Here is a 15,261-nt window from a genome sequence, read left to right on the forward strand (position 1 = left end):
GTGTTAATTAGGAGATGACCTATTGGTAGCATACCTATTGAGATTTATAATACCTATTGACTATTTAAAGTATCGTATTTATAAAATGGTTAAATGTTGTGTAGTTGGGTGTACTTCAGAGAGCAATACTGAAAAAGTTCATCAATTTTGTGTGCCAAAAAATAAGGATCTCCGAATGAAGTGGGCAAAAGCAATACCTCGCCAAGATTTAGTATTTACAAAAAATACATATGTTTGTGCTAAGCATTTTAATGAAAATGATATAATAAAGTTTTGGTCTTCAGGCGCTGTTAAAGTAAGTTATTTAATATTTGTGATTTTTTTTTTTTTAATGTTATCACCTAAAGTATTTATTTTAAATTTATATTAGATCCCATACAAACAATGGAGACTTGTTGAAGGAGCTATTCCTACTATTTTTTATGGTCCTTCATATCTTTCTAAAAAATATGTTAAACCTAGAAAAATTAGAAAATCTGTTGACCATCCGGTGCTTAATGTGAACTCTGAAATATTAGATGAAAAAATTGATACATCAAATATTGAAGGTAATGAGCATCCTGCAGCAAAACTTATTACTTTAAAATCAAGAGGTAACCTTTTATATCCAAACACTTATTTGTTTGAATTTCTCAGTAAAGTTGAAAGTTCCTTTGCTAAACATTGTACAAGTTATAATGTATTTGAAAGAGTTATAGATGAAGTTGTTGAAAGTAAATTTGAACTCAAATATACATGTGCAGAACATCAACTTGAAGTGGCTACAGAAATTTTAGTTTATTTTATTCAAATGAGGCTACGCCAATATACTTATCAAGAAAACCTTAAATTACAAAAAATATCAAGAGAAAAAAAGAAAATATCTAAACTTTATAATACATAAAACATAATAATTAAATTACATTAAATACTTAAACTTGCTTATACTTGCTTGGCTTTAGCTTATTGCTTTTTAATAATTAAAGTATTAATTATTAAAAAAATATTTTTCGGTATAACAATAATTTATGTTTTCTAGGATTCGAGAATCTAACATACAATTCAAGAAATGATTGGAAGTATAAATGATCAATTACAAAACGTGATGAAATCTGTTAAAAATGTTATATTATTAAAAATAATTATTTTCATAATTGAAAATTTCATTTATGAGATGTTTCCCTAAGCTTATGTTATAAAAACCTTATTTACAGACTTAATTATTAATTAAATAATTCTAACCAAGTTGAATCAATGAGCAATTTAATATCAAACATCTTTACTTCAAACAATTTTTCAATAAAAATAATTGTTTTACGTTTAAGTAGTACAAAACTATAAATTTTAGTATGTTTAACATATAAAAATCGGGTCGACTACTACTAGCGCTTTTAGTTCACTAGTCACGCCACTTCAACATGTGATAACGTGCCGTGCTCCAACCTTAGTAGATAACCGTGCCACGGACTACGTCGTCCTCTCCTACAATTTACTTACTACGATCCATTGATATCACGGACTAAGATATGAGAAAATGACAATAAGTCATAGCTGATAAGGTTTGTTATCAAAATTATTTAGTTGGTTAACAAAATTTATTATACTTACAATGTATTATTATATTCCCAAATTAATTAATGTTCCATTTTATAAACACTCAGGGGGGGGCCTGGACCCGGGGACCCCCCCCCCCCCCCCTTTGGTTGCGCGCCGCCGTATGATAGTGCTCGTAGACTGAGGCGTCTGCGGCGGTTGTCCACGCCTAAGGACATTCATTCGTCGATGTTCTTCGGATGCTGCTGCATAGCGCCGTGTTGCGTGCCGTAGTCATTAGATAATGAAATTATGGACAGGCCATGCTATTGTTCTATCTGGTGAGGAAAGAGACCTTGTGTTACCAATATGATTCAACATGTAGCATTCGCTACCGAACAAGGTTGGTATATTATACGGCACCCGACGGCAAACGTGTCCGATTATACAGCGTTTGTTAGTGACGATCAGTCTTCAGAGGGCCGACAGACTGTGTTCCGAATCGCATGTATTATGCAACGTATTTTGGCTGAAGCCTCAATGACAACACACAGATAATATAAGGTTTTATATATTTTATTATAAGAAATATTTTACGATAGGGCGAGGAATACTACTCCGTATGGCACGAACAATGCCCATAAATTAACGGGTTACAGGTTGGATTCAAAGAGTACGGCAGGATTGTGTGGCTAGTAATAAAACATAATATAAGATTCGATAGGTCGGAAACATTTTTTATTAAAAGCATAAAACAATAATACAAAATCAAAATAATCGTACTACGACTGTTGCTTCACATACACGATAGTCGTACCTCCTCTCATCGGGCCGAATTACTCAGCGACAACCGGACTCCCTTGCCTGCGTGCGCGGAAATGTTAAATAGGAAATAATATTGTTGTGGCCTCAGCACATTTAGCTTCACCGCTCGCCGGCCTGACCTATCTTAAAATTAAAATATTTCTATCTATTTTTCATATGTATTAAATAGTATTATATTGATATAAGCTATCAAACACAATTTACTGAATTTTTTAATTTTATATAAAATTAAAATATTACGAATTTCGAACTAAAAAATTTACTAGTGTTTGTGATTTTAACAAAATAAGATAGAACAATGGAATTCAAAAGATTAGTACACCTTTATTAATTTTGTATTGATTTGATAACTGATGATGATAATTTCAGAATTAAATTAATGGCTGTCGAAGCGTATTTTGCATTTGTATTTAATAATACTACCTTTATTGGCTTTATTTTAGAAATTTTAACATTTTAGATAATTTTATCAAATGCTTTCTTTTTGGCATCTTAAATAAGTACATTTTTAATGCTTAAATTTAATGTTTCTAAATTTTCAAAACGTTGTGTATCAAATTATATATTGTTGGTTAGGAACTTTTAACGCACAAAAAGTGTAATGGTTTATACAGTTGTGTGCACCAATTGGTTTTTGAATGTTTATATAACACAGACATCGCTTCAATATGGTTAAACAACCAATATTGTTAACAAGACTGTAAAGTAACATCATTCGTTCATTTACCGCGTGAGAAGTAACTGTGTTGAAAATTGTGTTTACAAATCTAAAAATGATGATTAATACGTATAAACTTCTCAAAGGCCTTAACATTTTATTAGTTTATAATATCATGGCTTTAACACTTTTAACCGTATTATTCCATAATATGCATGTTAAAGCTTTAAAAGTGAAAAAACTTTACAATGATACTGGTATGTATGTCATTTGTATTATGACACAATATTATATTGATACAATTATTGACATTGTGTATAGACAAAAATCTAATATTCTAAGATATATTAAATAGGTAGAAATGTCATTGTGTGAAAATCATACTTAAAAATGTCCGTAGTAACACTAGTATTGCACACATTTTTTTATTTTCACACAGGGTTATGCACGTAATAAACTTGAATGTTAAATTTAGTTTTAAAAAATTAATGATGGAAGACATTTTGAGGGGGTGAAGGTAATGCTCAAAAGTATTTATTAACCAATTCGTAATTAGTTTGAACAGATCAAATATTATTGTATTATAAAATAATTTAAATTTTAACGATAACGTGTAATTATAGTTTATATTCTGAAGTTGTAGATGATGGTATGCCGTTTGTATTATGACGCTATATTGACATAATCATTGTTTTTAAATAATAATCTATTATTTTAATGTTTTTAAATATTATATATTGTTTATGTAATTTAAAAAAATTAATGATTTAAATTTTATGTCGATCACATTTACAAAAGTCTGCAGTAGCACAAACATGATTTATTTTCATATATATAACATGAAATAAATCTGAATGTGAAATTTTGTTTTGAAAAAAAATAACGAAGGAAGACATTTCGAGATGGTTAAGGGAATGCTGAAGAGTAGACAAAAGTTGTTGGTCTGTATTATAGTAATATGATATTCAATCATATTCAAACCCAGCGAAAACCATGAAAAATAGTATTGTAATATTATTTTTATTTCTATTTTATATTTTAATTCCTACTTAATAATTACATACAAATGTATTTACCATGTATTAGACTTGTGATTTAAATGTTTTTTATTATCTATTAATTTTAGAAATTTTATCAATTAAATCTCCATTTCTTTAACAATAATTGTCATTTTTATATTTTATTCTGCTGTGTATGTAGATTTTTTTTAGTTATTTTTCTGGAGTTATTAGGGCTATTTCATGTGTTATTTATAAGTCATCGACAACCCATTTCTACATTTTAGTTATTCATTTTATTCAATATATTCATTTATATTGATTTGAATTTAAAATCGTTTTAGGTGTTTACAGGGATATGATTGTGGAGGAGGAAAACAGCCATGATAAAATCCAATCTGCTCCAACTGAGATATGCATACAATTAGGTTTATATAGAGGATTAATCAACATGATTGAAATGCCTGAATTCAAGTTAGGTGAGTCTGATTATAACACTGTTCATGAGAAATCACATGATGATGAAAAACCTTCAACTTACTCTTGTCCAAATTGGACATTCAAGAATTATGGTTTCTTAGCATATGCGTATCTCAGATCCTTATTTGATATAAACAAATCTGATTACTTAGATTCATTATGTAAACACCAACTGAGTGTATTGCCCAACCCGGGTACTAGCAGATCAAAAGTTTACATCACAGAGGATAAAAAGTTTATTATTAAAACTATTAAAGACAACGAACTTGAGTTTTTAAGAAATATGCTTAAACATTACATCAATCATTTAAATTCAAATCAGGGCTCTATGCTGACTAAATTTACGGGTCTTTATGAGTATATACCCTCTTGTTTAATAAATATCATATTAGTAATTATGATTAATTTATTACCTTCAGACGTGGAAATACACGAAATGTATGATCTAAAAGGATCGACAAACAATAGATATGCTTTATATAAAGAAAATATGCCTACTTACAAAAAAAATAACTTTAAAACAAGTTATCCTGAAGGTATATTGTTGATGCCAAATACTCTAAGTGATCTTCTCAAAATCATCAAAAGTGATTGTGATTTTCTAAAAGAATATAATATAAAACATTACAGTCTTTTAATAGGCATTCACTATATCGATCAAGTTCAAGAACCAGACACTTCTTTAAATAAAGCAGCTATAGCCAGGTGGGAACGTTTGATGAATAATTCAATAGGAATGGATAGTATTCAAGATACTACTAAAACTTTGCCAAAAGAAAATTTTGATTCATTAATAGGTAGTATACCTGCTCTAGGTGATAATAATGAACGATTATTGCTATTTGTTGGAATTATTGACGTATTTCAAAAGTACAGAATATCGAGAAAAGTAGAACATTTATACAAAATACAACCCATTAATATTTGTGTACGACCTCCCAAAAATGATGCCACTGGATTTTACGATTTTTTGTCCACGTATGTAAAACTAATTTTTGTTTTTATATTCATTTATTCATTGCATTTTTCCTACATATTATAGATCTGTGTTTAAGCCACTTTCTTCTGAAGAATTGAAGAACTATCCAAGCAACATAAAGGTTCCACAGCAATGACGATAAAATGATTACGTGATAAATAATAAGAGCACAATCTAAATCTATGCAATAAAAGAATTAATAATATCGTATAATATTTTTAATTTCATGGAGAATGGAGTTAGCTTTAAATATTTTTATAAAATTTTCATATTCCACTGTAAACAGTGGTTTCATACCAAGAATAATGTAATGCAAAATGTTTTCGTCTAATTTTTTTTGTTTATGATAGACCGATCAGTACTTTTATATTCAGTTAGTTTCCTTTGTTTTATTGGAATTTGAGAATTATCATTTGATGTAGGTACTAGCTCTTTTACGTACTCCAGCTTTTAAATATGCATCCTATGCTTCCAATTCTGACGTATTATGCTATCTCTAAAAAAATGTTATTAATTGTAAAATATTGTTATTATTAAATAATATTATAAATTGCATTATATATATTAGCATAATTTTAATCTATAGTACCAAATAGATAATATATTATAATCTATAACTTAAAATATTACTACTGTAAGCTAATAACCTTGTAGTTGCTGCTGGAACAATATAAATAAAAGAAATAAATAATTAGGTAAATTAATGTAAAATTAAACTCAGTATAATAACTAATAAGTAATAACCAATATATAATATTATTTTAAATAATCTTTAAAATGACAAAACAACTTGAAAAATAAAAATGTTCAATTAATTTATAACTTTACATTTTACATTTTTTACCATTTCAATATTTTTCCACCACTAAGCCTAATTTTTATATTGCCACCTGGGGAAATTTTGAAACAATGTTAATGATTGCATAAACATGCAAAAACCAATCGATGTACACAAAAATACAAAATAAATAAACTATTTTATACTATTTCGTTTTTTATGACACCGTAGATGTTAGCATTATGCAGGTTTTTTTTTCTATTCTTATGTATAAAAACACTTTCAGATATTACTAAAACCCAAATACCTTAATCAGCTATAATCAATAATTTCATCATTTGCATATACCTAAATACTGTTTTATTTGAGAGTCTATAAAATTTTTACAAAATACTTAATCTCCACTGCTGTATACTCGGTACGCATATGTTTCAAAAAAATATATTTTATCATATAGACATCGATATATTTTAAAAACTCATCCGTGTCACGGTTACCGTCGTAGTTTTACCACCAATTTATTTGCTTTTGTATCAGGAGCTTGTTTGATTTAAAATTTTCAAATCACTATAGGTACTAATCGATACAATCCAGCTATGCGACCTGCAGGATCTAGTATGAGAATACGACCACACTAAAATATATATAATATCAACTGTACGATTGTGGTCGGAAACGTGTATTTTCATATTCCAAATTTACCGCGGTTTTACCGGCACGACGTGATCTCGCCGAGCGCATTAGATTGCACGCGTGACCGTTTTTATATTATACAAATACCCTCCCCTCACATCCTGTCCTACCCACCGGTGCATCAGAGGTGGTGGCGGCTGATCTTGGGCTTGTTGTAATGTACTAATAAATTCGGGGCGCTTGCAGGGAGGGACAGCAGAGGAAAACCTACGCGTATAATAATACGAATTTCTGGCGGCTTGTGATCAGAGGGTAGAAGGGGTGACGTTTATTGGTGGCGTATACCTAAGTTATGGCTGAGGATTGTGGAAGACTGAGAGAGTGCGTTTTGGAGAGAGAGAGAGAGCGAGAGGGGATATATAGATATACACAGGGAGTGAAAAGGAGAGAGAAGCGTTGTCGCCAGTCGCAGCTATTATATAGCGATGAGGATCGACGGGGCGGGAGGGTGCGTTTTAGGGACGTGACGCGGGCAACAACAGTTGCAGTCGGCGGCAAATCAAGGCGATTTCTAAGCAAGTCACCGTCGTCTATGCGCGTCTCGCTCCTTCGCAGTGTATATATACCCCCACTGACTTTTATGTATACGCGCATGTAATATTAGTGTATATACTTACTATATATATATGCTATTCGGAGACGACCAATGCGAGCAATCGGAACAATACATATATAATATAAATGTATGTACATGTCTTTAACGTAAACGGCACATCGGACGAGCGGTTGCAGCGGGTGGGTCGAGGATGAAGGCTTCACTCCCACCGGCGTTACTAGCACGCCCGCCGAAAGGATATAATAATTTCGGATTAAACTTTAATTGAGCTTCCTCTCTCTCACTTCCTATGCTCCGTCAGCACGACCGCTCTCGTTCGGGCGACTGATGTACGTGTACGTTGCACACGCGCTGTTACACGGGATATAATATATATAATATGAAATAATACGCAAACACGTTTCGGTTCCTTTTATAATGTTATACATTCTTATCACCAGCATATACTTGCTAGTGATTGTGTGTGCGCATTACGACTATATCTATCGTCTCCCGTCGTAAATATAAATAACCACACATACACACACACACACACACACACACACACACACACCACACACACACACACACACACACACACACACACACACACACACACACACACACACACACACACACACACACACACACACACACACACACACACACACACACACACACACACACACACACACACACACACACACACACACACACACACACACAGACGCATGCAAACCCATAAACCGGCCAACGGATTAAGTTAACTAATTCCGCGTAGTGTTATCTGATTCAAATTATATATATATATATATAGGTAAATCGGAGACTTTAACTTTGTAAAAAAAAAAGACTTGAAGAAAAGACGCGGGAGGACTCCAGTTTTTCTCAGGAGTATATAGCTGCGGGAGAGTGAAAGAAAGGGTTTGACTGTGGTTTTTTTTTAATTTCTCGGGAAGATTGTAGACAATTTATTGATATTGCAGTTTCGGGAGCTAGCGTTTAGTTTACTGTTATTGGAGCGAAGCCGTCGGGCGAGTGTATACGCACCACGACCACACGCTTGTACGCGAGACGGACGAAAAAAATAAAATAAATACATTATACAAGATGGAACTGCGGTGGGAAAGAGAGAAAAGCCAGCTCCTCGAGATCGTCGTTACAACAACAGCCGAACGGCGGAAGAGGACTATAATATAATACAATAATATAATACTTTGCGAGGGATATAACATGTATACACTGTATCTGTGTTTAACAAAGAGAAGAAATATATATACGTGTATATGCTATTGTTTAATTGCATCACTGGCAAACGAGTCCCCCGGCGTAGGCAACACTTTTTAAAGATATGACTATAATAAAAATTCGCGGGTTTAGCGCGTCGGATGAGCTTGGTTGGGCTCGTTTTTCGAGCAAAAATAATTGTAACGACCGCAGGCACTGGGCTGATTAAGATAATAGCCGGGCAAAAAGTTTACACCACCATATACCCCCTTCATCCAATATACACCCCAGCTATCGCCGCCACACAATTTCTGTAGCACATCGCCATCCCCCCCCCCAACCATCATCCGCGAAATGATTGTTATAATTATTATTATGCGCCGATAATCTCCGAAGAGGAACAACAGAGAGCTAACTCCTTAGTCCTTATATATCCATATATAAGACCACAATCGTTAATTACTGTTAGTGGTTGTTAAATGGTGCATTAAATACATATAACTGTTCTTTAGGCCATGCTGTGGTGGTGTACTTTGCCAGAAAATTCTGGAAAAACAGCGAACGGAAAAAAGAAATAATAAAAACGAATGCGCTTATTTATGGTTCACTAGTAGTCTACTTAACTGCCGTGTTTAATACCGTGTCCGATGATGCGGCGGCGACGGGAGCGCAGCGTCGGGGCTTGTGGTGCTCGTGTGAGAGTGGGTAAGGGTCGTCGTCGTATAGCACACTCGAAAGAAACTTCCATCCCTCTTATTCCACCACTCAGTAAACGTTATTAGGTATATAATATATACCAGTATAAACCATAAACAACTATTCGTACTCGGTCACCCGATCAGCGTGACGTATTTATATATGATTCGATTAAAACTATATGCATCATTAAGACGCGTGAACACCTTATAAAATGTTTACACCATAGCAGGTTAGGTAACAGACATTTGCTAATAATTATAGTAATAGGAATTTTGAAGTTTCATAAATATTTCAAGTAAGAAAATATAATATTGTCGGTGTCATTTAAGGAAAAAGTGTTTTACGTGATTACATTTTGCGTCAAGTTTTAAAATTCCGTTAAGTTGTCGATAACGGCGAGAACGGTGGACATTATGGGAGCACTGATGGAAAACTTGAACAAAGACTGAATTCGTTTTGTAATTAGGTGAATTTTAATTAAACATTCCTGAATGTATTGGGGGTGATGTGAATGACGTCCGAAACGATTGTCCGGAACGAGTTCGACGGTTACGTAATTGAAAGTTTTTGGACAGACTGAGAAGCGTCTACTGACTACTAGTCGTTACTTGGAACATGAGTCGGTCTGTATTGTTTTATTAAATTATAAACATAAAGTAGTTTTTTTTTATATACAAAGTAAAATTGTATCAACGAATAAAATGAATAAAGATAAAAGTTTTTAATTAAAAATTTGTCTTGTGTCGTTACTATCAAATAATATAATCATTTCAAACAGTTTCCGATCAAAGAACATATGACACAAAATTAATTATTCTAAATTTTACTCTTGTCGTTTACAAACAAAATAACACGTGCACGCTTATAATATTAAGTGTTGATCTATAACTTAATATTATGTTTGAAATTACAAATTTTAAAATGTGTGCACAAGCACACTCGATTTTATTGTAAATAATTAAATTTTATATTCTAGTGTTATATCGATTTTGCAGGGTTTGATCATCATAATACATAATATTATAATATAATGTTAGTTTTAATTATTATTTCAGTGTTTTATTCGTAGATAATTGTTCTAAATATACAGTATAGCACTTTTTATTGAAAAGTTCTGTTTGAATTTCACCAATAAAATCGAGTATTATCATAATACATTATAATAAAGTGCATTATATGCGACGAACTAGCTTAATAAATTTGTATTATATTGGTTGTTTTTTGAACATATAGTTATATTATATAGCATAGTATATAGTAATAGTTAATCCAGAAGTTATAAATACATCAGGTTTCTATATATATTTTGACATATATGATATATCTATTGGATTTCTGTAATTTTAAGGCTCAACGTCAACAACTAAGTGGCTGGTAAAGTATTATAATTTAAGATATTCGAAATAACCTTACAAGAATATCGATTATACAATATATACTTACGTCACATAATAACAAACCTTTAATTACTCGCATAATATTCAACGTAAGACATTGTACGAAAATTTAAAATTTCACTAGACCCAAACGTAAAGCATATATTGATTACCTTATTTTTGGTTACATATAACAACTAACGCGAACTAACATATAATAACCCTAAAGGCTAATCCAAGGAGTTTTCATGACTATATTATACTATATAATATATTATATTATTATGTATATTATCGTTTACATTATTTTTGATTAAAACAGACGAGCCCAAAGATATGCCAACGAAGCAACGTAATTAGGTTAAGTCACTATACAACAAGGAGGTACGATTTCTTTTTTAAAGATTTAAATATTATTTTACAATTATTTGTCACTATAGTAAGTTATTATTAAAAAAACAAAATACTAAGTGTGACAAACATGAAATAACAGTTTTTATTATTATAGGTATTACCTTTTTATGATAGCTGAACAGCAGAAATAACAATTATTGATGAATAATTAAAAATATAATTTTTTTTTTTATCTTGAACATTTTATAAATAATAAATTTTTTAAGATGTACATATAATACTAAAACAAAGACATCCAATAAATAAGTGTTAAAATTTTTTGGAAAAATTAAATTATCTAGCTTAGGATATTTTAATATTGTATTATTATTTACTTGTTTTTGTGTCACTGAAGATTGTGAAGCTAATGAGTTTTTGTGGCCGAGTGTTCGCTATTTCTCCTTGAAAAACCCAGTTAAAGACTTAAATCCCATAATTTTGTTAGTTTAATTTGTTTTTTTCGCGGATCGCGAAGGAAATGAGACATTTTTTTAATAAAAAAAATTAAAAAACAAAGGTGGGTTCTGGAAGTCTGTGAGTGGAAAGGGGACAATCGCGAGGGGTAAGGCGAGTGACAATTTTATTTCCTTGGCCGTATAATTAATTCCTTGTTCCGTGTCCGAAAAGTTGGCGGAGACGCGCGTAGCAAGAAACGGCGTACGTATTGGTCGTTTCAAAGTTGAAACGTCGCCATAAATTGTCGGCTTTATTTCGTCAACTTTCGTTCGTTAAAACTTTTTTCCCCCCACATAACCCCATCCTATCCCTCCGTTCACGATATTACATTTGCAACCATCACTAAATTACTAGAAAACTTGTCCGCAATTCAGAAAACGTCGTCCCAAACTACAACAACAAATTGAACGAATTTCGATAAAAAAAATCACACATGTGTTGTCCTATTTATTATATTTGTATTCATCGTATATAATAATATATAAGACTATATTTACCACATTATGAGTCATATGAAATAATATATCATGAATACACCTGTACATACACAGTACACAGTACAGAAAACAACTAAACTAACGTAAAATTATAAAATATCAGACTGTTAAAGGTTTTTTAAGTTCTTAAAACGGATAAAAAACTGTAACGAAAAAATCGCCATACTACGATATTTGGTACAAACATTCTCAAATAGTTTTTTTGAATTTTAAATGTATAAAAAAAAGAAGACAAATCGTAAAAAATATAGAGAATTAAACATTACAGTGTAATATGTAAACTTGACTGAGCTAGAAGTGCTTAACTGTATAAAAAGAGAGTTATCCAATAATGATTATTATAACAGTCTAAACCCGGGGTTTCCAAACTTTTTAGCTAGGTGTGTCTTAATTGAACTAAGGTTTTCTAAGGAAATCCTTTCCAAGCCATGATGGAGTGACTAACTATTAGAAATAGAAAAGTAAATAAAAACAATATGAAAATAATATGCACTTGATTGAAATTAAACATAATCTATAATACATTTTTATTTACATAACAGTAATCGTTTCCGTTGGAATCATCGTGAGATTTTCAAATTTACTTTTGGACTATAAACAGTATATAAACAATTCTACGGAAGCACAACGCCTCTGCAAAGACACCACAGCATTTCAGGATGCCGCAACGCAAACTTTGGGAACTATTATTAAACTAATTACTATTTGCAATAAGATTGAACACCACCGTCCACCAAAAAATGTTGATTACTTATATTATGTTTAATATTAATAAGTACTTACTATATTTTATTAATTATAATAATTCACTAGGTTTGAAGGAAAAAGCTTATTTCATTTGTCGTTTAATTCAAAAATACATTTAACTAATCTACGATTTTTCAAAAATAGTTTTATTTTTATTTTTTATAATCTGGCCTTTACCAGCGCCACTGACAAAAAAACTGAATATCAAATAGTGTTTCACGTTTGAAAGCTATAATATTATTTTATAGTACCTATTGTATTAATATGATTCCCGTCACATATCTTCGGATAAACATCACAAATCTCACAGTAAAATATTAATTAATCGTCGGGTTTCGGGAGAGATTAAACAACATACAAAACCACAGTCCATGGGAAAGAGTTTGACGTCATCGGTCAAGGCTAGCGAGGGATCAATACAAGACGATAGTAATATTTTAATCATATAGGTACCCATATTAATTCGACAAGAAAATAGATACAGTTTTGAAATAATGTATCATCATTCCGTCTCCATCGAGGCTCGATTTGTTTTTGAAAACAGTTTTCTTTCCACGAATCGGCCGACGCCATCTATCGCGGAGACGCCTCACAGTATGCAAACTCGTACACGCTTTGCACTACACCAGACAGAGGAAGTAGACGCACCCGTGGTATATTTATGATATGGGTTACACAATTTTTGTGCGGCGATAGTGCGAGATAAGAACGAGCAGGAGTGAAAAAAAGGTACTCGGGCAGGAACATCCTCCTAAGGCACCATTGAATGGGAAGTGGTTAGCGGTGGTGGCGGGGGGACTGCCGTATCGAGGGTAAATGTATATTTAGCGCACACACACACACACACACACACACACACACACACACACACACACACACACACACACACACACACACACACACACACACACACACACACACACACACACACACACACACACACACACACACACACACACACACACCATATATATATATATATATATATTCCTGCGTGAGGGGGTGAAAGAACTTGAATATAACACGTGCGCGCGTGCGCGTGGGGGTGTTCGTGGGTATCACGATGGAAAGCGTGCAGATGGTGGCGGTGGTGCATGGGGGTGGTGGCGCATGCACGCGGCCCAGGTCCTAAAGCCTCGAAGGACATAACAATAAAAAATAATGTACCGCATAAATCTGTCTAAATTTGACGATTTTATTAGTGGCAATAATGCCGGAGTGATATCCCGGGCGTCGAGCATAAAAAGAAATAGCTGCGTTCTTTCGGGTCGTCGGCCGGCGGGTGGTGGTCGGGTGGCAGCGAAACGGGCCGGGGGTGAAGGAAAAATGTATAAATACGATGAAAAATCCCGACAAGGGAAAGCTGGATTTTGCTATTACATCAGTGCGGAGAGCGAGCGGCGTGGCGGGTGCGTTGTGTTGTTGCAGCGGAGGCGCGCATACAAACGCACACAAGCACCGACATGAGAAAAAGAGAAATATTAGCGCGACGAAACCGATAATTCTACAGGCAAGGAAGTTTGTTTCATTATTTTTTATGATGCCTTTAAAATACATAAATACGTAATGTTTTTCTACACCCCGCCGCCGCCGCCGCCGCCGTCCGGTACGTTTTACGTTGCTTTTCTTCTCCTATCCGATTTTTTTCTTCTTTTTTTTTCTTCTTTATTTATTTCTTACTTTGTGTTGCGCGCGTTAAAACGAGCACTCCTCACGGTGCTGCATGGAAAAATACGCGTTATTCAATTGCCAACAAACAGCACCGCCGCCTCTAAGACTTGATTAAAACGGCAGAGTCGACTTCAAAAAAACGTGTTTATGAACTTTACGACTAGCCGGTATATGAATCACCCGACATGATTTGCAAGTCGTCTACACAGCAGTTATGCGTAGCATATTATATAATATTATAATAATAATAATATGTCGTACAGCTGCACCCGGCTAGAATGGTGTATAATAATATGTAGAAGTATAGGTATTACACGTATATATCCAGGCGTGGACTGGTAAAAAAGGCAAGGGATCCTACATCATTTAAAGGGCAAATAACAAAAATGTTTGGGGACAATTTTAAATATGTAGATTATGTATAAAATGCGTAAAAATCATAAATAAGTACCAAGTTACAAGAAATATATAAACACAATTGTACAATATTAGATTAAAAACAAATTAGATCAAATAATACATCATGTAATAGGTATCACAGGGTAAGCGACAATATAACCGATTTTATATTATGTTAGTTAAACTGTAGGTATTTAACTTTCCATGAGAACATATCATCTAAAGTTTTTTTTTCATATATATAAAGAAATATATATATATATTTTTAAACTTATCTTATTAAATTTTTAGATATAAATTTAATATTTAATATTTGAAACAAAAAGAACTTATTATAC

At 32.6% G+C, this 15,261-nt stretch overlaps 2 protein-coding genes across 3 annotated transcripts; both read left to right on the forward strand.

Annotated features, from left to right (window-relative positions):
• On the forward strand, positions 1 to 1,068 carry LOC149055075 (uncharacterized). Its single transcript, XM_089229496.1, has 3 exons — positions 1 to 295; positions 371 to 713; positions 1,019 to 1,068. The coding sequence occupies exons 1-3, from the start codon at positions 86 to 88 to the stop codon at positions 1,066 to 1,068; spliced, it is 603 nt and encodes a 200-aa protein (XP_089085622.1). The 5' UTR covers positions 1 to 85.
• A 1,988-nt stretch (positions 1,069 to 3,056) lies between these two features.
• Positions 3,057 to 6,435, forward strand: LOC149055076 (phosphatidylinositol 4-phosphate 5-kinase type-1 gamma-like). Of its 2 annotated transcripts, XM_089229770.1 has the most exons (4): positions 3,057 to 3,252; positions 4,338 to 4,472; positions 5,115 to 5,451; positions 5,516 to 6,435. In XM_089229770.1, the coding sequence occupies exons 1-4, from the start codon at positions 3,111 to 3,113 to the stop codon at positions 5,586 to 5,588; spliced, it is 687 nt and encodes a 228-aa protein (XP_089085896.1). In that variant the 5' UTR covers positions 3,057 to 3,110; the 3' UTR covers positions 5,589 to 6,435. The 2 variants fall into 2 exon arrangements, with proteins under 2 accessions (XP_089085896.1, XP_089085895.1); XM_089229769.1 differs by having other exon boundaries at positions 4,338 to 5,451.
• Positions 6,436 to 15,261: the final 8,826 nt, after the last annotated feature.

Source organism: Diuraphis noxia, unplaced genomic scaffold (genome assembly GCF_037042655.1).
Source record: "Diuraphis noxia isolate RWA-SAM2 unplaced genomic scaffold, SU_Dnox_SAM2 contig0005, whole genome shotgun sequence".
Taxonomy (NCBI): Eukaryota; Metazoa; Arthropoda; class Insecta; order Hemiptera; family Aphididae; genus Diuraphis; species Diuraphis noxia.